Below are 22,999 nucleotides of genomic sequence, written 5' to 3'. Positions count from 1 at the left end.
AAAAGAAAACACACATACACCCTAGGAGAGGAATACTCCCTAGCAGAAGGGCTTGAAAAAGTGGGCGCCCCTCTTACAAACCCTCCTTCCTTTTGTTTTCTTACTTAGAATTCAATAACCACCCCCCAACACTCACACACTCACACACACACCAGCTGTATTTTCCAAGAAATGGGGGGGGGGGGGGTGCGTAGAGGAGAAAGCCACCAAATTTTTAAAATGGTTTTCCTGATTTGACGTTTGGTGTTTTGACATTAATGACATTAATGTTATTGATGATGTTTCAGGGAGAAAAGGCAAAAGAAATAAAGGAGAACTTGAAAACGAAATGATCATCATTTCCCTATTCTTCCATGCCAGAAATAGACCCCTTTCTTCACCTGAGCCTGAAACAGACTTATTGTTCTCAGGTGTTTCCTTCATCATACGCATTTACCCGTCCGAAATCGCAGGAAATGGTTTTTCCATCAGTGAGCTTGTACATGGAGCCCTCTCCCGCAAAGGGCTTGATCTTTTCTGATTTGAACCTGAAAGTTTCCCTGCCTTCATTTCCCCTCAGTCTTTTTAAAAGCCCCTACCCTCTTCTCCATACGTGCACCTCAAATAGTTTTTTTAAAGCCAGAATTTTGGCTCTCTGGGGTGTTTTTTGGTAAACAGTAACGCTACATAAACACCTTCTTCACTTGCAAGTTGCAGAGAATTTAAATTTTACCCTCATGGGCATATATGTTTCTTAAGGCACATGGATAAACCCCACTGAGGTGCAATCAGACACCGCTAGCACACTAGCAGTGCAGTTGCTGCGTAAAGGTGGGGCTGTAAACACAGTAACTCAAAAATCTTAGGAAGCCAGTCCACTTTGGGCAGATTTCTTCTCAAACAAGTTTGAAATGGAATGATGTCTTTGGAGAAGTAGAGAATTTTCCTTCTGTTACTGTTTAGCAGTCCTGGTTTCTCATGCACTAGTCCATGCACCAGCTCTAGATTCCTAAGGTGGCGATTTGCTTTTTTCTCTTAATAAAGACCACATCTAGGGTTTATTCTTCACTCCAAGCCTCTGGACTTTCATTGTAACCTTAGCCAGCTGCTGGAGGCAACCAGCTTTCCTGATCTGGGCCTAGGTCTGCTCTTTTAAGGACTATGCTTTTATCTTCCCAGGTGTTTTGTTTGGTGTTTAATCCCATTTGCATCAGTTTTAGGATTTTTCAAACATTCCCTGATAAGGCCAGGTTTCAGGCCCAGAAAGATGCATGTTTGCAGGCTCTGTGGTTCCTAGTGCTTGCACAATAAACCCTTCTGTTGGTATTTGGTAGATTTGGTGCTTAAGGCCTAAGACAAGGTTTTGAAGCAGATCCTGGCCATCCAGAACTTCAAAGGCCTGTCAACTCAAAAGGAGCTGACACCTCACCTGTCCAGGAAGCTGGACATTGCAAGTATTTCCTGTTTTTAGTTTGATTTTTTACTCTCACCTTTTCTCTAGAATTCCTTTTTTTTTTTTTTTGAAATATTGCATGCATGGTGTCCACTTGTGACCTGTGATGTAGCAGTGTATCAAGATGCTATCTTTGAGTAGCAATGGAAATATATGTGTGTGTGTATATATATGTGTGTATATATATATTCATATATGTGTATACATATATTCATATATGTGTGTATATATATTCATATAGATATATTCAGAAGGGGGTATTTAAAAGTATGTCTATTCCTAGTTTTAGTTAATTATCTTTTAATGAAAGTGTCACTCATATTCACATCTGTAATATTGGAAAGAGATAATTAGATTTTCAAATGAGAATCAGCCACCTTAAATTTTGCACCAGAAAATACCAAGTATATTTCATTCTAATGAGATCTGTAGTGGGGTTTTAAAATTCATCATAATGTGCTTCAAGAAAGATAATTCAACACACTCGCAAGATGAAAGGTTTTCTTCCTAAGTCTTCTTAAAGCTATTGCATTGAACTTATGCAATTCTGATAAAATATTCAAAAATATTACATAAAGGCTAGAACAGTACCTTCACTATCACCTTTGCAACCATCGCTTATTCTCATTTGAAAGTTTGCTTTGACTAAACTAACCGCTTCCATCTTGCATGCCCTGGGTTTTCTTTCCTGCGTGTGCAAGCGAAAGATATGCGTTTAAATTGAGTGCCTACGGACCCAGAGTGCAATTCCTTCTTTGAGATAGGCTGGGCCGAGCGGTATTTGCACACAGCCAGGCACCCTTTATTTACATACATCTGCATATTTGCTCAGGTCCCAGCATTTCGCCATTAAAGTGCTTTCCAGTACCTAGCAGTATAAAGTAAGCAGAGAAAAGCTTTTCATTGCCCTAACTCATATTTCTACTTAAAGCTCCCTAGTAAACAAATCTCTGGTCCGATAATAATTACTTTGCCTCATTAAAAAAAAAAAAAAATCCGAGTGGTTAAATAGCACTGCTTTCACTGTATTTGTGTTTTATTTTCTGCCCCTCCTCGCTGTGTGTGTGTGTGTGTGTTGTGTGGTGTGTGTGTGTCTGTGTGTGTGTGTGTGTAATGAAGTTTGGGAGTCGCGCGCACAGGGGCGCGAGGGGTGCAAGCCCCGGAGGTCCCCATCCCCTGCCCTCTCCGCGGTCGCCGCTTCCCGGGCTCCCGCCGCAGCAGCGCTCCGAGCCTCGGAAGCCGCGAGGCTCCCGGGCTGCTCCGAGTCCGGGCTGCGCGTCATTTGCAGTCTGGGGAATGTTGATCACCTCACTAATTACACCTCTCTCTCCCCCCTCTCCCTCTCCCTCTCCCTCGCTCTCCTCTCTCATTCCCAGAGTGCATATCGGGAATAGACACACAAAGACATGCGCACTCAACTTAATCAGCCATTTTTTTAAACAGGGCTAAAACGATAATAATTAGCAGAATAAAGACATATCGGATTTTCATTTCCTTTCCTCCTTTTCCCAACCCCTTCACAACCAAACAGCGAGACCGCGGTCGGCACATGCTTTAACTCCTCCCGGACCCCCGAGGACCGCTCCATGCCCCCCACTTTCTGCTCCAGCGTTTTTATTTTCACCCAATAAAGTTCGAGGATTATTTTTTTATTTTTTTTTATTTTTTTAATGAACCCTCTCGTTTTACTTGGATGTGATCAGCTGTAAGTAAAATAAAAGCAAAACAAAAAAGAGGCGAAGATCGAGTAGGAACTGCAGGGGAAATGGAAAGTAAGTTTTTTCTTTAACTTTTATTGAGTAGTTTGTGTTAAATTTAGGTCGAGTATCGATTATCTTTCCAGCCTGATCTTGCACAATCTTTGATATTTCGCTCCCTCTCTCTCCCTCTCCGCCTCTCTCCCTCTCTGCCCCTGGCTCGCTCGCTCTCGCTCGCTCTCGCACACATCCCCTCAGCCCGACCATCTCTTCCGCTCTGCCCCCCTTTTCTATCTCTTTCCCCCTTTTTTTTTTTTTTTTTTTTTGGCTTCAGGATTTGCTCCGCTGAGGGAGGGAGGGGGCACTGAAGGACCTGATTTTCCACTTTCTTGGGGAGGGAGGGGGGTGCGTTTTTCGGGATTTAACTTTTGGATTAAGTGGCGGATCGTCCACGTTTGGCCGAGCAGTTTTCTCTCCTTTTGCCTGTCTTTTCGGGTTCTGTCTCCACCACCAGCCTGGGGCTTTCTGGTGGCGCGGGGAAGCTGTCAGCTCCGCGGCGGCGCGGACACTGCCAGGGCTCCCCGGCCACCGGGCGCCCCTGCACCCCGGTCGGGATGACCCTTCCTCCGCACCCATCCTCGGAAAGTTTGGACTTTGGTCTGTGGGGCTGGGAGCCCCTCTCCCCTTGCCCTCTCCCTGCTCCCCCACCCCCCTCCCTCCATTCAGCCCGGTTTTCCAGCTCCTCTCACCACCCCCCTTCCCTTCCTTCAGTCAAGTTCCGCGAAGGGCGCCTAGTGCACCGGAGCCGCTGAGGCCGGGGGTTCCGTACACGGGGGCAAGGGGTTCCAGGAGGTTGGGGCTCTAGCCGGGGCTGGGGCGGCAGGTAGACGCCCGCCCGCCGGAACGCGAGGCGGCCCAGGCTGCGCGGATCTGGGCGCCGGCGAACGCCAGGCAGGTCCGTTAGGAGGCGGGATCGCCGGGCCTCGGGGCCAGGGACCCGGGAGGCGGCCGCAGCTCTCTCGCGGCGCTTTTGCTACCGCGTCTGCCTTAGACCGGAGGAGAGATGCCCGCGGCTCGGCTGGGGGTCAAGAATCTTTTCCCCTTTTTTGGCAAAGGGCAAGGGGCGTGTGTGTGTGTGTGTGTGTGTGTGTGTGTGTGTGCGCGCGCGCGCGCGCGTGTGTGTGTGTTTATTGGGGGGCTGTGGCCGGTTGTGAGAGCTGATTTATTCCCCGGCACCCCCCTCCCCAAAAGGGGTTCCAGGTCTACAAACGAACTTCACCTTCTTCGTCTCTTCGGGAATCGAGTGCGCCTTCCTTCCGGCCGGGAGCAGCTAAGGGAAGAGGGGCTGGAATGCGTCGGGTCTCGCCTTCCTTCTACTTCTATCTCACTCCCCCCTTCCCCCATTCTTTCTGCTCTTTTCTATCGGAAAAAATAATAATAAAATTTATCATGGAATTGTATAAAGTTTCCCTGCCGATGCCCAAGTTACAAAAGGTTCCCCGTCCTGTCCCCCTTCTCCCCCAGAAGACGGTGCAGTGGTTTGTATTTCTTTTGTTACCTGTGATCCGGGCGGGGGGCTCCTTTCGGCCGCTCGGGCTGGGGTCCGGCCCAGAGAGGAGGCTCCAGCGGGCGCCTTTGGCCGTGACTCCTCACTTCCGCGCGGTTCTGGTGAGGTCTTAGCTACCGTTCCGTGAGACACCCTCCTTGTAGGTACCAAAGGTTCAGATCGCGAACACGGACCCCCCCCCCCCGACCCCTACACACACAAACACACTCACACTCAACACACACTCACACACATTCTCCCTACTCCCCCCCTCCAGCCCCCCACCTTCCCTCTCCCCTCCCCCCTTCCAAAAAAGCACACACACAACAACAACAGCCCCCCCCCCCCAACCAAACAAAAACCTAAAGACAAGTTCACTGGCGGAAGATGGTGGATTGACACTGACTCAGACAGAGGCAGGTTCACCAGGAAATCTGGCGGTCCCGATTTCTGACAGTTGCATTTCCTCTCCTAGAGTCCTCCCCCCCCCCTTTTTTTTTATTAACTCTGTTCCATGTTTAATCAAGGATCATGTAGATGGCAAAAGGAGAGACAGAGAGAGAGGAGAGAGAGGAAGAGAGAGGAGAGAGAGAGACAAGAGACAGAAGGAGGGTTTTTTTTTTTTTTTATTGTGTTCTCCTGGATTTTCAGTGGCTTGATCCCTATAAACGTGGAGTGGTTAAAGCTCATATGTAGTATTATATTTTTAGTTGGGTGGATGGATGGAAGAGTCAGGGAGAGGCTGCGGCTGCCGCTGCCTTTTCGGGTGTTGCTTAGATTAAAGCTGAGACTTGGCTGCGATTGGGACGCGACAGTGACACGGGCATCGATCGCTTCCATTGAGAGCAATGCAAAAACACAGCCTGGGTATGTAACACTCTCGGTGCCATCAACACTTGTTTTACTTTATATTTACTGGCAAAACTGACAGAGTAAGCTCAGAGTTTCTCTTTCTTTCTCTTTTCCCTCTTTTTTGTTTTCTAGCTGAAGAATAAAAACAATTGTGTCTAGAAATTGTTGGAAAGGATGGTTTAAATACAACAGAAAGGAGAGATTAGGATTATTTCATTCTGTGACTGATTGTGTTTTAGAGTTTTTCTTCTCCACAGAGGAGCAGAGTAGAGAAAAGGAAGGTTTTCTTTTTTTCTTTCCTCTTCTTTAAAAAAAAAAAAAATCCTTAAGGGAATATTTGATAGTTTTCAACGTTTGCGGTTTCAATCAGCAGGAAGGCACACAAAAATAAAAGATGGCTAGCCAGCTGTTTTAACCTCTTGCACCTGGCTTCAGTGTGGGGATCACAAGGTTTATACAGTTAATTTTTTTGAAAAACAATTCTGATATTTATGGTGTATAAACTGGGGCAAGACTATCACTGAGTATTTATTCAATAGCTGGTTGCTTTTGGATTTTAAAAAGTAAACTCATATTTAAGTGTTTTCATTTTTATGGCAATGAATATAGAGGCAGTGAAATATGGGGGGAATACCATAAATCTGAAAAGTGAAATGTACCTAAGGAACAAAGAAAGGTCAGGTAAACCAGCTGTGTAAGTCAAAGCCATAGCACCAGTTGTGGGGTAGACAGAGTGGGCTCTGGGTCTAGGAAGTGAAAGTTGCCAGTTGAAGTTAAAAATGAAGGAAACAGGCTCAGCTTTATTGTAGTCTTTTGCAGTTTTTAGCAGATGAGCCCAAATCTGTTCATTAATTTTGAGCTAGTTGGATTATTTTAAAAGATGCTGCACCAGCAAAGGAGAACATCAAGGAGGCTGAGAAAATCGCTGTTTAATATTGCAGAATTTACTGCTTCCATTCTGACCATGAGCCTAAATTTACACAATGAAATTTGATTATCTCTAATAACAATATTAGATCCTGCACTGGATGGATGAGAATTGAGGTAGTTTTGTTGATTGCAAGGGTTTAATGTTGCATTTCAGAATCTGATGTGGTTTGGCCTCCCTTCCATTAACTGGAAAACCCCTGAGGTTTTACAATTATTTCTTAAAGATAATACATTTAAGATTGCATTGGTAGGCTGAAGAAAAGTCATAAAGGCAAGAAGGGAAGCCCTTAATAACTCTTGAGATTCAGACATGTTCAGCAGTTAGATTGGCTCTGACTTCACCAAGGGTCGACAATGTGTCATTTCCACGAAGCCAAATTGCCCTCTGCCTATATGATATTAATGTGCAAATCAATATTTCAGGGATTAAATTTCCCTTCTTCATTTTTTATGGTTTCTACCTCAATAAGTCTCAAGTCTATTAGAAGAGGCTGGATGATTTAAAATCTTTCACTGCAGAATGGCTTGTCGTAGTCTTGTTTCACAGACCATTTTAGGATTTTCGTTATAAAGATGAAGGGCGTCCTAAAGAAGTTGTGAGGCAGTGTAGAGCCAAGCTCAACAGCATAATGCCCTGGTTCGATTAAGAGCTAAGCGGTATTGGAAATATAATATATGTGTTTGTGTAATATAGATGTATACACACACATACATTCTACTGCTTTAAAAATATTATGTTAATCACCTATTGATTGATTTCAAAATCAATTGAAGTTCCTCTCTTATTAGTGATTTGTTCAGCATTCTTGAGGACTGTGTTAATTTTCTTAAAGAGTATGCGGGAACTGGCTTGGTGTGAAAGTGTTTGGGAGAGATGTTCATTGAGTATTATTTTCCCTAGGAAATACATCTAGAAACCATTGTCTGGAAGAGTAATAATCAAGTGTTGTCATCTGCATACGTTGTCGTTGTCATGGCTATCACTGCATTTGGGGGCTGAGTGCTTTAGCTGGTATCTGTGAAAGGAGGCCTTCTTCCATTCCCTCAGCATTTCTTTCTGGCACTTAGTAGGCACAATGTTTCCTTGAACCCTCTTGGAGAAACACAATTGGAAAAGAAAATACTTGATTTGATGGGAAATAATATGAAGCAGAAATTTGGGAGGTCAAAATAAAAGATTGCGACTTTATCACATAATCTTGGGAAGGCCTACTGTCTATCATTTGGTGGTGTTTTATAGTCTAAAACCATCTGGACCAAGTTCCGCACAGCTGCACGAATTTCATATGTGATAGAACATTTTTTCCATTCAGTGTGAAATGTTCCTTCCTAAAACACGTACACCAGACTCGCTTAATTTAGTCTGTTAAAAGAAATGCACATGAAAAAGGACAAAAGACTCTTTAATCTCTGCAAGCTGTTTGTTTTTCTTCAAGATTCCTGTCTGTTTGGGTTTGAAAAGTCATGTTTATTGAGGAGATGATTCTGAGGTGTGACATTAAAATAATATATGATTTTTGGACTGGTGGCCACGCTCCTGCTTAATTTGCAGAACTACTTTTTATGCCTGTCAAAACACAGAGTTAATCTATCCTTATTTACAATTAATCTCAATAAAATTAATCTTAACTATGCTTTATTCAGTAGCTTAAAATATCTAATTATATTCAATTAACTGCTGTCATAGTAATTAACATTGCTTAATTGCCTCTGCATATATTTATGTAAAGCTCATTAGCTGCTGCTGGCTCCTTTTTCCTTTTCCAGTTGCTGTTTTTTGCTGTTGTCAAATCATTTTCATCTCCCAAGATTCAACAATGCCAGTGAGAGTAAACTCTTTCTTAACATTTTTCTTGAAATGAGTGTAACTCCTTACTTCTGAGAAGATACTAGTTTTGAGTCTTTAAAGATGAACCCACCCCCCCCTTCCCATCCCTTTCCCCTTATCCCTGGTCCCTAGCACACTCACCAAATAGTTTCTGTCATTGTTGCTAGAAATTTGAGAAGCCAGGTTAAGCTTTGTGTTTATAAATGAGGAGCCTTTCTGTGTCTGCCTAGGGGCTGTACCCACAGGCAGAGTTTTCTTCCCTCTAAAACTATTCTAAGGGTTAAAGACTTGGCCAAGGTTCAAACTGAAAAGCGCCCAGGGAAAGTGCATGTGAATATGTACAAGTTTCATGTAATTAGTGCTTAATTATATTAACATATGCAAATTGTCAACTTAGAAGCTTGTTGAGCTGGCAAAGATCAGCTAGGCACAATTGCAGTATTGTTCTGAAACAATAATGGATTTCAAGTTGGACAGTGGAAACACATAACTAGCTATCTAATTTAACTCATACCAGGGTGAAATTTCATTAGTCTCCATGGAGACTGGTTTAATTGTGCTGACTAATGTCCTGGGCTGCAGAATGTCCTAAAAAGAAAGGGTTGTTTGCCTAATCCACCTTACAATGACACTTGTTTGTACATGTTTCCCTTGTGTGGGAATTTGCATATGCAAATAAAGGGTTTCTCTGCCCTATTTGTCATGGCTGTTCATTACCCATGAAGAGGACATTGTTACTAGGCTGTTTCTGAATCTCCCAAGACAGGATAGTGTCAACCAGTCCAGCTACATTCTTTCATAATTTGTTTCTGATTAATAGACCAGAGTGAGGCTCTGTGTCTTTGGGCATCTGCAATGGGAAGGTCAGTTCTGGCACAGAAAAGAGTTTCTGCAGGAACTGGAGGACTTTTTCTTCTTCTGATTATTCTCCTTTTCCCGCTCATTGGTTAACATAATCATATTTAAAATAATGTATTCTTGTTCGAAGAATGCCTCGACTAATAATCTCTGGTTTCCTAAAGCAAAAAGATAGGAACAGAAAGGAAATTCTGTTATTGGAATATTAATCCTGTTTTTGACAGAAAGGTAAACTGATATAATTGCTTTTCAGTGGAAGGAATGGGGGTTTATACAAGTGTGAAAGCATCGGAAAAGGATTAGCATTTTTTTGCATAATGAAAAGCTCTGTTGAATAGGGTTCTGAATGGCTGACTGAATGACTAAGATGAAAGGAAGATGAAAATGCAGGCTCCTCTTTCTTTATGCCTATGCTGTGCTCTCCCTAAAGTTATGTTTGTCCAAGACTTGAGAAAACAAGCAGGGGCTCAGGTTTCAGCAACTTTGTAAGATGCCCTGAGTTTTCATCATCTTCGGGAAGTAATATGTATGACAGTGGTACAGCTAGAGGATGATAAACAGAGGTTTGTATGTAGAAGAGTTTTTAGAAACATGCTAGGCTAGCCAAATATTGACTATTGGGTATTAAGAATTCCCAGCACTTTGCTGGCAAAAACAGTTGTTTCAGAAGGGGCCAATAGGATGGTGTGGATATCTCATTTAGTTAATAATGGAGGATATAGTGCCCCCTCCACCAGTAATAAATAATTGTTGTCTCAGTTGGTAGAGCACCTCACTTGGGAAGGAGTTGTATATTGTGATTTTTGGCAATATTAACAGTTTAAGTGGCCTGTCAGCTTTTGTGGCTGGAAGGGCAGGTGGAAGAGGATACAGAGTTATTTTCTTTGGATCTAATGCATCTTCATGTTGCTCTATATTTCATTTAGAGATAAGCCTTTTTTAAAGTGTCTCAGTGCTCTTGGAAACATCTGCAGTAGGGTTTTCCCTTGTCACTGGTTAGGGCTGTAACTGGTTATCAGTTGACAATATGATCAGGGCTCTTAATGATGTTCCTTTAACCATAATTAGGGCAGTTAAAATACCATAAGTGTTAAGACACTTTCAAAGGTGGGAATTGGCTCTTTTGTACATATGTAAATCAAATGCAGTGTGGATAATTATTTATATGTATACATTTTAAACAAGCTCTTTCCGAATTGGGGTCACCACAAATGAGCCGTTGAAGCCTGCCCCAGAGCAGGATTGAAAGATTCCACCAAATATGAGCCTAACTGGTTTTGTTGCTAGATTGTAGAACTTCTCTTTGCCTCATCACTGTAACGGTTGAGTTGCTGAGGTACCATTAAGCGGGTTACATGGAAACTTGGGAAATAAGAAGTGTTTGCACGTAAATTAAAGTATAAGGGTTGCCTCTTAACTACAGAATATTGTAAGGGAAAAACTGTTTGATCTTTGCTATATAAAGATCACCCAAATTCTTTACTAGAGTCCTTTAAAAAATTTGTCAAGAAATTCTGGATTGTTTCAGAAACTTTTATGGTTAACTTTATGATATGCTTGCAAAAAGTCTTAAAAGAACAAAAAAATCCACATGGAGGCTATTCTTTGACATGCAGCAGGGCTTATTAAGGTATTTCCATAAGAAGAATGTGTTAATTTAAAAAATAAATTCATTTATATTTTAAGACATTGTTAACCAAGCACCATGTGTTGTAACTGGCAGCTTTCCAGCCACCATGGAAGTGGATCACACATGGGTTAATAGTAGCTTATGTGATGTCTGCATTCTTAGGAAATGGGCAAAAGCCCAGGGTATTCTGATATCAAGATTTTGGGAATCAGACAGAAAGCAGAATATATGTTTATATGTGAACAGATGGACGCATGTGAGAACTAAAAGTGCACAATTTCTCTTGGCACTTGTTTTAGTTATCCCTGATGATATAGCCGAGATCTTAGTGCACTCACAGTCTTTGATGGCTAAGGACAAAATGGTCTTTTAATGAGGGCTCAATGGCATTATTTTCTTGCATACGGATTGTTCCCCGTGTGATCTTGCTGGATTTGATGTTCTGTTAATTCCCTAGTTTCAGAGGTTCACAAGTTGCCTGGAAAGTTTGATAGGGTTTCACGTCTGACATACAATCCTCAGTCCAAGAGCGGCTGCTCCACAGCCTGCACTGCCCCCCTCCCCCACCCAAGAAGAAACTCTTTTAAAGGTTTGTGAGTGAAATAAAAATGTTTGCCACTTTGAGGCACGTTTGAATGTCTGCACATAACTTAAAAATGGGCTTTGACACTACAATCAGAGTTTGCAGGCAGCTTATCTCTGATATCATTAGCCACATTAACATTCTAGAGATTGAAAAAATAAATACGATTTAAGAATTTGGGCATCTCGACTTAGTTAAAATGTCATAATGCCCTGATGGGCCAAGACAAGTCCTGAGTAGGTGTTTTAGTCATTCAGGTCAGGGGTTCACGCACTAGCATCATATATTTAGATGATTGATCATTTCCAATGTTTGCTTGTCCTGGGGATACAGCAGTGCACAGTTGATAATTTCTGAACGGTACACATTATAGCACCGTACCTCTAAAGACGAAGTTTATAGATTCCATTGTGTTCTAGCCATAAAAACAGAACGCTTTCTGCAAGCATTGACTCAGATCTAAATCATTTTAACCAGGAAAAATTGACTTTTGGGTTAAAATATGCATTTTATAACTGTCCATAAAATTCTTTTCCTTCACTCTAAAGAAGAAAGGAAATCCATAGCTTTAACAATGTTAAAATACAAAAACACATGAGCTGGTGTATACCACCTGGTTGTACTATTAACAAAACAAAACTTTCTAAGCGGGGAGTTTATAAAGAACCTTACATTTTGCCTGATTGGAAGAATCAATTGAAGAAGCCCAGTCATTTCCCAAAGTAGCTTCCTTAAACCTGAAAGTCTTTCTTAATGTGAATTTCTAAAATATAGTTCTTAGTTCTTTCCCCCCAGACATTTAGGAATAAGGCAATTAATACTTAAAATCAGCCCACTAATGAATTGAGTAAGTCATCTCTTTTGGTTTAAGAGATACAAAGAGTGCATACACACATACACACACACACACACACTTCCACTCTCTTTCCATGGCAGTGACTCTTTTTCCTCTTTAGATGTATTTATAGGGGTAGCCCGTGCAATTTCCCACCATAGACTAAATTTCTTTCATTTTCTAAGAACTGGCCAACACGATCGCAACCGAAAAAGGCAGGTAGGGTGGTACGACAACAGGAAATTATCAAAGTGCTAAATCCTGGGAACTGTGTTAGGACTTCAGTTCAACCAGCTCATTTAAAATATGGGGTCGTTGAATTCTGGAGACATCTTTGCTGAGTCAGCTAGCAAGGGAGGAAAGTGTCAGGACAAGAACCCCATTGCCCCAACTCTTGGACCCACGGTCACTCAACTGTACTGGCTGCTTGGAAAAGGATTGTTCTAAGAATGGATACAACGGTGGTGGAAACAGGGGAAAGGTGCATTGGTTATCCAACAGCGATACTGTCTCGTCTGCGAGAGTGAGTTCTCTGTTTACTGAAGGGAGACACGCAGAATCTGGATGGCCTCTTGTCACTGTGACCTGACTGTAGTATGTTTTTGCTTTAAGTAGGAGGTGAGACTAGGTGCTTTGAATGGTCAAGATGAGTCTGTGATTCATAAGAGGACCGATGAGCTAAGTGACTTAACAATTCTTAACAATCATGAACACGGTGTGAAGAAGCAAGAGGTTTCTGTTTTGTCTGAGGAAAGTAAGTGAACACAACGCCGTGATGTTTTAGAGGCAGCACAGTGTACAGAAAGAATGAAGTCTAGTTTAAAACTAGACATTCTTTTGATTCTGTTTACTTTGGATTCCTTTTTCCTTTTGAAATGAGTTTAAGCCTTAGATAGTTGAAAATCTACTCTACTTTTTGACAATTCAATGACCAACAGAAATCATATTAGATCTATTAGACACTTGGATTAAATTCTTTTGACCGATGGCCTTATCCAAGTTATTTAATCTTTCGGAGCCTCAGATTTCTCATTTGTATCTCAAAGTTGCTGTAGAGATTACATAAGACTAAAGTGTTGTGAACATTAAAATAAGTGGCTATAGACAGCCCCTAATACCCTTTCTTCCTCTTTTCTTTATTTTCAAGAGCTGGATTTAATATAAAGTTGTACTGAAGAATATTTGATAAAGCAAATCTACATAGACCTTTAAGTAGCGATGCCTTGCTCCTTGACAAGGGAGATAGGCATTAGGCAAGGGGTATGGCTGAGAACTAGGGAAAAAAAGGTAGTAACCTCCTTCTCCTATTTTCTCCTTGACAGATACCCAGGTGACATCTAGGCAGACAGTCTTCCACCTTATTATCTGACTCTCCATCATCACAGGTTGCTTGGGTTCTGAGGGGCTTCTAGATGTTTAATGCATTTCTGGGGTCTTTTTATAAGAAGCAAATCAGAACAGGAAAAGTGTTTAAGTAAGTCAGATCTTAGTCTGTTCACAGGAACTCAAGATTCCAGGCTGATCGTGGTATACAATAATAGAAAAGACCACAAAACTTATTTCAGTGTTGATCCTGACTCTGCCTGTTTGAAAGCCTTTGAATGAGAGGTTTTCCCCAAACTGGATTAGATGCCATAGAAATGCCTTCCTATTCACTTGGTGTTATGATATTTTGATATGTCATGAAAGAAGAATAAATACTATTTAGATGGCACCCTGCTGACCAAAATTTATACCAACCTAGGGGAAAGATCCAGTTATTAATATCCCAGTAATATTATAGAACCCTTAAATTTTCTTCTGGGAATTTTATAGCCAAGTTATGAGTCTCCTCTTGGTTTGTCTCGTGGAGGAGATCACTTGCCATTATCTGTCCATAGGAATGCATTATTCAGAGGAGGACGGCCCAGGTTCAAAGATGATAAGATTCACTCTAAGGGTTAATACATCTATCAATGCAATTTTTCGACCATCTAAACTAAAATCTATTTCTATTATGGTTTTTCTTTTTGGTTTTTAAATATCTAATAATTTCCCTTTGTGGTACATGTAACACATACATTTAAAATTATTATTTGTATTTCTATGGAAAATATAAATGTATTTCAGATAGCAATTTCCCAGATTTAAGATTGATTTTTTGTTTGACATGTACATATATTTGGTGCATAATCTTTCCTCAGGTTTCTCTTCAAAATTAAAGTGTGTGCCTTGCCTGTGTTCTGGTCATTTATAAATGGCCCTGGACTTGAAAATTCATTTGAAGCACATTTATTTAAGGCTGAGCATTTATTGAATACTGATAGGGTAAGGGTATATTTCATCAAAAGAAAATAATTAGCACCTTGGCATTTTTCATGACGGTTGTTTAAGTGTCTCCTCAAATAAATTTCAGCCTTCATGAGGGCAGCACCCATGCCTGTTTAGTCACTGTATTCCCCATAATGGAAATATTGGCAAATAACCTTGGTAAATATCCTCAGTACATAGCTATTGAATATGTGAAAAAAAAATGATTGCTAATTAAAAACATAAATAGAGCACTTCAGTTTACTATACTACTGGGATATACCTCTCCTCTTGAAATCCAGATATTGAAAAAAAAATATTACCTTAAAAACATTTGGGTCTATCTTGGAAACTTCCATAGGGAAGACAATCTTCCAGCACAATCTAAATGGGTTTTATATTGGAACCATAGATTGTTGCAGTCGGAAAGGATGTAGCACAATCTCCTTGTTTAAACCACAGGAAAACTGAAGCTCAGAGAACTTCCTGGGAAACATCGTTTGACTACAGAGCACAGCCAATGAGAATCTAACTTTGTGTGTGTGTGTGTGTGTGTGTGTGTGTGTGTGTGTCTGTGTCCCCTTCAGCAAATCCTTTAAGGTTTTTTACCTTAGTTGGCTTAGCTCCTCCCATATCTAAAGATTCTATGATATTAATATGAGAATCATTTCTGTTATGCCAGAGATTTGTTGTGGAGGGGGTGGCATTTTTCCAAGCAAAGGAACATTTTCAGTTGTATTCAATTTCCAGGATGACCCCCGAGGCCCAGCTGACGGCCCTGGGATTGAAAAGCTAAACTGCTGGAGAGAGGGCCAGAATTGCCTGAAAGGTGAAAACTTGCAGGAAAAAAAATGGGGCGGGCCATTTAGTTCTTGAAATGAGGCAGGGTGCAGATTAGGAATCATTGCGGTTTGCCAGAAGTTGCTGGTCATAGAAGCCTGTTTAAGTGCTCACTGTCAACAAGGAAATCATGGGCAGCACTTAAAGTGGCTCACCTCTGATTTATTCATAAACCTCACACGAGCACTTGGCTTTGTTCTTGCTCTAGTAAGGGGGACTGATGCCAATAAGAACAGGAATAAAGAGCTCCTTGCATGGTCCAATAGTGAATAGCACTTTACCTCAAAGCCTGACCTCCTTTCCCCGAGGTCTGTTATGCTACAGTTGACTCTGATTGGCTGTGTGTCCTCAGATGAATTGAGAGAAGAGGTTATGACAAGTATCTCCTCTGTAAACTCCACAGTATACACAACAAGAACGATGTAACTGGAACTTGGGTTCTAACTTAACCTAAAGGTTGTGGTATTCAAGCTAAATGGAAAAACTTGCCTTTCCCCTCTCTTGAAAGCGTGAAGCATCCCACATTGAATAATGGCTGGGAAAAGATTGCTTCTTTCTAATTGAAGAACACAATGATCTCAGAGGAAAAGGGGTTTTGACAATCGCTTTTCCCATTAAAATGAATTTAGGGAGATTTAATAACACAGGGAATTAAGGGTTCACGAATAAAATATGTCCTGTATGGGGACAGAAACAAACAAATGGGCTTGCGGGTTGATTAGCCGTGTTCATCTGAGAAGCTTTATTTGTGCCACTTCACAGATTATGCTCTGCTCCAGCCGCCCATGGTGAGGGGACGGGGCCTTTAAGAGACAGTCAGCCGGCTGGTTTGCACTGGGGCAGAGGCTGAGTCGAGTTGCTTAAATCCCCAGAGCAACATTTAGTTAATGCTGGTCTTTTTTTTTTTTTTCCTTCCCCTTCTGTGATCCTGTCCACCCTGGCTTCCCTTTTCTCCTTTTGATGAAGTTGGTCTCTTCCTCCTTAAAGTGCATATATTTACACAAAAATTTCCTCAAATTTTCACAACACATTAACCCAGAAGAGCCATATTAGGAGATGGTGATGAGAGTTAATGATATATCTTTAGATAAAGCCATCCTCCCGTGCAGTCACATCAGAGTCATCAGCTCATTTGTCATGGCTGAAGTGAAAATGTCAGGACCAATGAGTGTATGACTGCTGAAGGGGGCGAAAGGGCTTTTGGAGAAAGACATTTTTTTTGCGCTCTGAGTCAGCCATGGCTTAGATTTAGCTCCAGGGAAATATTGGGATTAGCCAACACTGTGTTCAAATCCTTAGCATAACAGAATTAGTTGGGAAAAGGGAGAGCGGGGGGTGGGGGTGGGGGTGGGTGGGTCATGAGGATGGGCACATTTCTGGAGCCATGCTTTTGGCTACAGGCCAGAAAGGATGGTAAAAAAGGAGGTGATTTATTAACAGTATTTTAAGGGATGTGTTATATACAAGCTCATTGATTCCAGCAAGACTGAAGCAGTAGATTTGAGAGGAATCAAAGGAAGACCTGCAGTAACATGCACTAAACATGCATCTCTGGCTTTTGTTTGAAATTTAGCTATATTCAAAGAGTTTTGATCCCAACATGGAAAACTATTTCAGGGAGATAGTATTGGAGGACACAAAGGTAATATTCAGGCATAAAGTACCTTTGACAGTATCTTAAGAGTGGAAGTCAATACTCAATTTAAATAGCAAGAATGAATGGGGAAATACTTGTTGCATTGTTGACTTTACACAAAACCCAGAAGCTAAACTTTCTCTATACAGACTTCACTCTGAAACTTTAATTGAAAAGTAACTGATTTTCTTTAGCCACAGAAGTTCTTATCTTTGATAGACCAGTACTAGCAGATTTATTTCATTTTGGATCCAGCGAACTGTTCTCTTTCAGATAATGTACCCATGCAACCTTTTCTTGTTTAATTCTATTGATTTACAGTGTTAAAGTGAAATAATCTGATACCTGTTTCCTGCCCTTTGAGTATTTGTCGTCAAAGAGGCTGATTAGTTTTTCCCCCAGCTCTTTAGCAGTTTTAAATGTATAATTATCATTGCATGTCATTTGATAGCTGCACTAATTGCTGCCAACTATTGTCTGTTTGCACTTAATGCTGAAACCTGATCAACATCCTGCTTTGGTTGATGTTTGGTGGTAAACTTTAATTAACTCTTATTGCATTGAAGAAGAGTTCAGGCTTGGTGCTAACTAATCATTTACCTTCATTATGTCCTGACAGCTCCACTTGTTCTTAGTCCTAATAGATACACCAGTCAGTAAATAAACCTGCAAACCCCATGCCTTATAGTTACTCCACACTGATATTTTGCTACTTAAAGTATAAGATAATTGGGCCCGGGTAATTATTTAGTTAGTTTAGTATCTCTAGTTCTGCAGACACTAATCTTAATTGCCTCTTTCATGCTGGACAATTTCATTTTAATAGAAACTGTAGATTTGAGATAACATTATTCCTTCAACATGGTTCCTATGAACATGCATCTTTTGAATCAATACAATTAAGTTTGTCTCCTGTTGGAATTCTTGTCATTATTTTTCCTGAAATACTTTTCCTGTAATGATATTGAAGTTAAAGTAATCAGGTTACCAGCAGATCATGTAAAATTCAACTCAAAATTGCTGGCTGCTTGATTTTAATTTGTCTGACATCAAGTTTGTTTGAAAAGGGATAATATGTGGGTAAACCAAGGAGCTTATAATTATGGTTGACGTTTGTTTGTTTATAATGAAATCTAATTAAAGTTCATACATTTAAAACACAAAAGTTAATTACTGAATTGCTCATTTCACTTATGGACAGCAGTCAAATTAACTCTCAGGCCAAAACAAAGCAAAACAACCCCCCCCCCCCACATACACAAAAAGCAAACACAAGGCTCTTCATAATATAAATAAAATAACCAACAATCTTAGTGATCAAACATAAATTTGCCAATATTTCATCCAGAAAAACCTGGCCTTCCGCTTATGTTCTCTATTATGTTGGTACTAATGTGGTTTTTAATATAAAATGATTTTAAATAGCTACATAGAATATAGAGACTTGTATTTGATAGTCTCTAAGAGTCTTGGATAGTAAGAGGCACTTGGTAGTGATTTAAGAAATTATGCATATAACTTTCTTCATTAAAACTATTTTGAAATCATGTGAAATCATTGCTCAGGGAATAGGAATGTTTGCAGGAATACCTGACCTGTGATTAATTTTATGAAGATAATTATGGTAGGTTTAGCCTGTAAGGAATGACATTTTTCAAAAAAAGAAAATAGTAAGAATGTACACACTACTACACTTATGTTGTATTGGCTATGAGATTATATTGGTGGGAATCATGAAATAAATAACTATACTATTGTTTTCTCCTTTAAATATTTAGTTATCAGGATTTCAATAATGAATTTTATACATTAATAGGCAAAGAAGAAAAAAATTCATGTACATGTTAGGAAATATCGTCTTTACCTTGCCCATGAGCAAAGTATATGTGTGGAATGGTTTTCACTAATCTGGTAAATCTGTTTTTGAAGCCAAATATTCTATAGTTATATTAACCTTAATAAAACCAATTAAGATGAATTTTTAAAATGTTCCTAGGTGACAACTTAAAAGATGTATCAATTAAACATTCTTAAATATATGTATGCCAGAGAGATTAGTCAATTACATTTTAAAGACCAGAAATGCACATGTATGAAAAACGGCAAATATGATTTATACATTTCTAAAAATGATTGATTCAGTCTATTTTTTTTCCCAAGGAAAACTAAAAGGTTCCATGTTTAAGCCTTGTATTTCCAAGTATTATTTACTTGAACTTTCAAATATGGTGGGAATGGAGGAAGAGGGATCTGAGAAGGGAAAAATGATTCTGTCCATTACTGAGATGCTTTGTAAAAGTGACTAATTTGCACAGCCTTTTAGTATTTCCAGAGAATCTATTTATATGTATTTTAACATAATACCTGATGATTTATAGATTCATATTTATTTAGGGAGGAAAAATGGCAACGGACCATACAGTCATTTAACTCTAATCCTACTTTGCATAGATGAGATAAAAGGAAGATGATTAATACTTAACTATGGCTGGGCAATGGCATTCAGAGGTACCTTTGTCTTATATAAAGAAAGCAAAAAAGCAAAAAATAGTCTGTATATTCTCACAGTATTGGCAAACAATAGCTTTCTAGTAATGCTTTAGCTGATTAGGACATCCTTACCCTTTAATGAAGCAATCACTACGAAGCCCCAATGTCAGCTGGAATACTAGCAAAACAGTATCAAAGAAAGAATCAGAAAGAGGCATTGAGCGTAATTACAGTTCATATCCTTGTCTCACACCAATGCAAACTATTCATTTTCAATTAGAATGAATAAGAAAATTAGAAATCCACTAGATTGGTTAAAAGGACCAAAGTTTGTTTACAGAGGATAGCTAAAGTATTAGGTCCATCTTGCTCACTGATTATGAAATTTTCCCGAAGCAAACAAATAAAATGAGTCATATAACAGTGTAATTTGGTTAAGGAGAGATCATTGATTTCTCTCTAAGGAAAGTAACTGGAGTTTGATTAAAGTTGCAAAGAAAAAATAAATAAATAAAGTTTCAAAGAAAACCCAAGAAAAACTCCTATTTCCTACAGATAATCAAATTAAGGACTAGGGGACTCATTGGGAAAGTGTACCTTTGCTCTTCAGTTCTCTGACACATATGTTTAATGATGTGTAATTGTCATATGCAGTCCATGGAGATTTAGAGAGAGAATGAGGGAAAGCGAGGCTGGAACAGGAACGAGAGGAAGAGGAAGGGAAAGAAAAAATGAGAGGCAGAAGAGCGCTAAGCATCCATTCTAAGGGTCCTGTTTATAGAGAAGGAAATCAAGCCGTATTGCACAGCAAATTTAGGTTTTAAAGAGAAAGATGAGAGGACAACGGAGGAAAATGACTTCGTCGACTTACACATGCTGGTTTGTCTTTGTAAACTTTCCCTCTTTAAAAATGTGCTTGGTTTGGATGCTTCCTATATTTGGTTACATCCTTCTATTCAAACTTAATTACCTTCTCCCCTTTGTCGTGACATGGGTGGAAAGTTTTTGCCGTGTCAGGAGAGGTCGTCACACATTCTTTTGCAGCTCTGTTCATTAATTCCTTCTTGCAGAAGCATTTTCTCTCGTGCTGGGAAGGTAGAAGGGTGTAACAGAAGAGCCCTGAAACATCAGCAGGAAGCTGTAAGCTGGTTAATGCAGTATAATTGTCTGGACATAGACTGGTCTTTGTTTGTGTGGTTCACTCCGAATCAGCTGTAATTAACTCCAGAGTGTTTCCAGATTGCCAGCAAAGAAAAATTACAGCTTTTCTGTTTTAAATTGTAAAGCTCACAAACATTAACTATGCAGATTGCTTTTACTTTGATATATTTCTATCCTGAAAAAAAAAAAAAAAAGCTTATTTGGCTCCCCCCCACCCCATCTCTAAAAATGTGTCTTTGTTAAGTTATTTGATTTGGTGTCTATTGGAACATAATGGCCCCTTAATAGTTGGGTCTGAAATCTTTCTACTTAACATTTTCTATCCTTTGACATCCTTGTATTTGCCTTCCTTCTTGCTAACAGTTTTAAGGCTGCAATGGGAAAGAGATTATGCAATCTTTTATGAAATACTAAGCATATACTAAAATAAGTAAATTGCAGAGAAAGCTGACTAAAGAAAATCACCAGCAACCAACTTAAAAGACTGAGATCAAAGATGGACTCTGACGTAACTGGTGCTTCTATACAGGTATTTTACCTGAGTTTTGATATATCAAAACCCAGACTGTGAGAAAAGGCCAATTTTACTACCCTCCTGTCTTGGTCAGCACACCACACCCTTTTTAAAGCTTCTGTACAGTAGTTTGTAATTATGAATTCCAACATGGGTAGAGATGAGGTAGCAGTGTTAGCTAATACAGCCTAGGACACAAAAGATCTGTCAGCAACTGAAACTGGAAGAAAAAAAAAAAAGTCTGGCCAAAAATCTTTTTTTTTTTCCTTTCTTCTGAATTTAACAATAAGGAATTTAAGCTTCAATGTGGCTTTAGCAGCCAAAGAAAAGAAGCTCTTGGTGTCTGCATAATACCACTTTGATGGATTTTTTTTCATCAGTTCTCTGTACGTGGCAACAAATAAACAAGTATAATTATACTTGTGAAGGTCTATTCATTGCTTTGTCAGGATTAGATATATGTGCCGTTTTCACACTGCGCCTCTCTTTTGTCTTTGCCTAACTCACTATGACATATTGATAGAGGATTTGGAATGGGGAAAAGGCCACAGCAGAGACAGTGATGACCTTTTGGAAACTTGATATAATTCAAGGATTTTTATTTATTTCATATATTTACACACACACATACATATACACAGGATTTGTAACTCAGTACCACGTTCCCTTATAAGCGGACAACTTTTAACCCATTTAGAATGGAATAAAGACTCAGTGTTATGAGATGACTAAAGAGCAGTTGAGAATAAAAACAATAGGCAAAGGGGCACCGAGGTCTTCTTTCCCAGCATTTAGCAGAGTGGCTAACCTAGCATTCCTTTCCTATTATTCTGTCCTCTTGATCAGATCACGTTCGTTTTAATCATTTCACAAGCACTGTCTCGCTGTGCCACAGAGGAAGGCTGGGACAATCTCAATTAAAAACAGAGGTAAAACTGGCCCCTCCGATTTGGGGTTCTAATGGGAACTCTGCTCTCTGAATGCAAAGGAATTCTTCCATTGTTCAGAAGGCACCCCTTTTCATTAGCCAGGCTCCTCGTAGGTGGGTTTGGTCATTTTAGCAGAACAGAGTTTAGTCAGCAGTGACTTCGGGACGAAAGCAAGGCAGAACGAGCAATAGAAAGTTCTTTCCTGCATGTTGTCCATTAGTTCTGAAAAAGGGATTTTACATGAGCAAAGTCACTGATCTTGTGAATTACTGAGAATACCAAAAACTGTGTACACATATTCTAAGCAGACCAGCAGGTATGTATGGTTCTGAATTTAGTATTAAATTTATATTAGGTTTTCTTTTGGGGATTTCTTGAGGACTTGGGTGCTTTTTAAAAATAGCCTGTCTAGTAGTAGAGAATAGAAATTGGTGAAGGCTAAGTAGAAAGCAGTTCAAAGGGAGAAGCAACTTTTATAGTGAGTTTACTTGTTACAGAGTCATTTGGGGATGAATTCTGTGGTTTAAGTTAAATGGTTGTCTTTGTGGTCTTTTAACTGGGACTTATAATAAACTTTAGTGTAAATTTCCTAAGTGGGTCACGCTGATAAAAGAAAAATCTTGTCTGACACTGATGACAGTGAAATCATCATATTCATTGTTACAGTACATATTGATCTAAATAACTTTTTAACTGCACAAACTAAAGCAAGTCCATCAAAATATGCTGGTAGACATTGCCATAGTCTTAGTCTATAGCTACCCACTTAAAATCAGGTAATCTATTACTAGCTCTGTCAGTTCACATAGTTTTATTACTGTTGCTTTTGGAATGAAATGTAAATTTGATTGTAGAGAAGACTTTCTATGTATTTGACTTAGTTTCTGATTAATGTGTAGCTTATGAGAAGACACTGATAGGCAATTTTGTCTAAAGTTATGTGGGAGTA

The 22,999-nt window shown here is 39.8% G+C and overlaps 1 protein-coding gene across 1 annotated transcript in view; it reads right to left on the bottom strand.

Annotated features, from left to right (window-relative positions):
• LOC125128675 (uncharacterized) overlaps positions 1-22,999 on the bottom strand; it is a 31,652-nt gene that overhangs the window by 6,002 nt on the left and 2,651 nt on the right. Inside the window, exons 3-5 of the mRNA XM_047782861.1 lie at positions 20,417-20,584; positions 7,419-7,550; positions 4,688-4,885 (exon numbers count right to left, since the gene is read on the bottom strand). Of these exons, the coding sequence (XP_047638817.1) occupies positions 4,688-4,885; positions 7,419-7,550; positions 20,417-20,584 (498 nt within the window). The remainder of the gene's footprint in view (positions 1-4,687; positions 4,886-7,418; positions 7,551-20,416; positions 20,585-22,999) is intronic.

The sequence above is a fragment of the Phacochoerus africanus genome, chromosome 6 (assembly GCF_016906955.1).
Source record: "Phacochoerus africanus isolate WHEZ1 chromosome 6, ROS_Pafr_v1, whole genome shotgun sequence".
Classification (NCBI taxonomy): domain Eukaryota; kingdom Metazoa; phylum Chordata; class Mammalia; order Artiodactyla; family Suidae; genus Phacochoerus; species Phacochoerus africanus.
The sequence above is the reverse complement of the archived record's forward strand: the minus strand, read 5'-3'. Positions and strand labels throughout refer to the sequence as shown.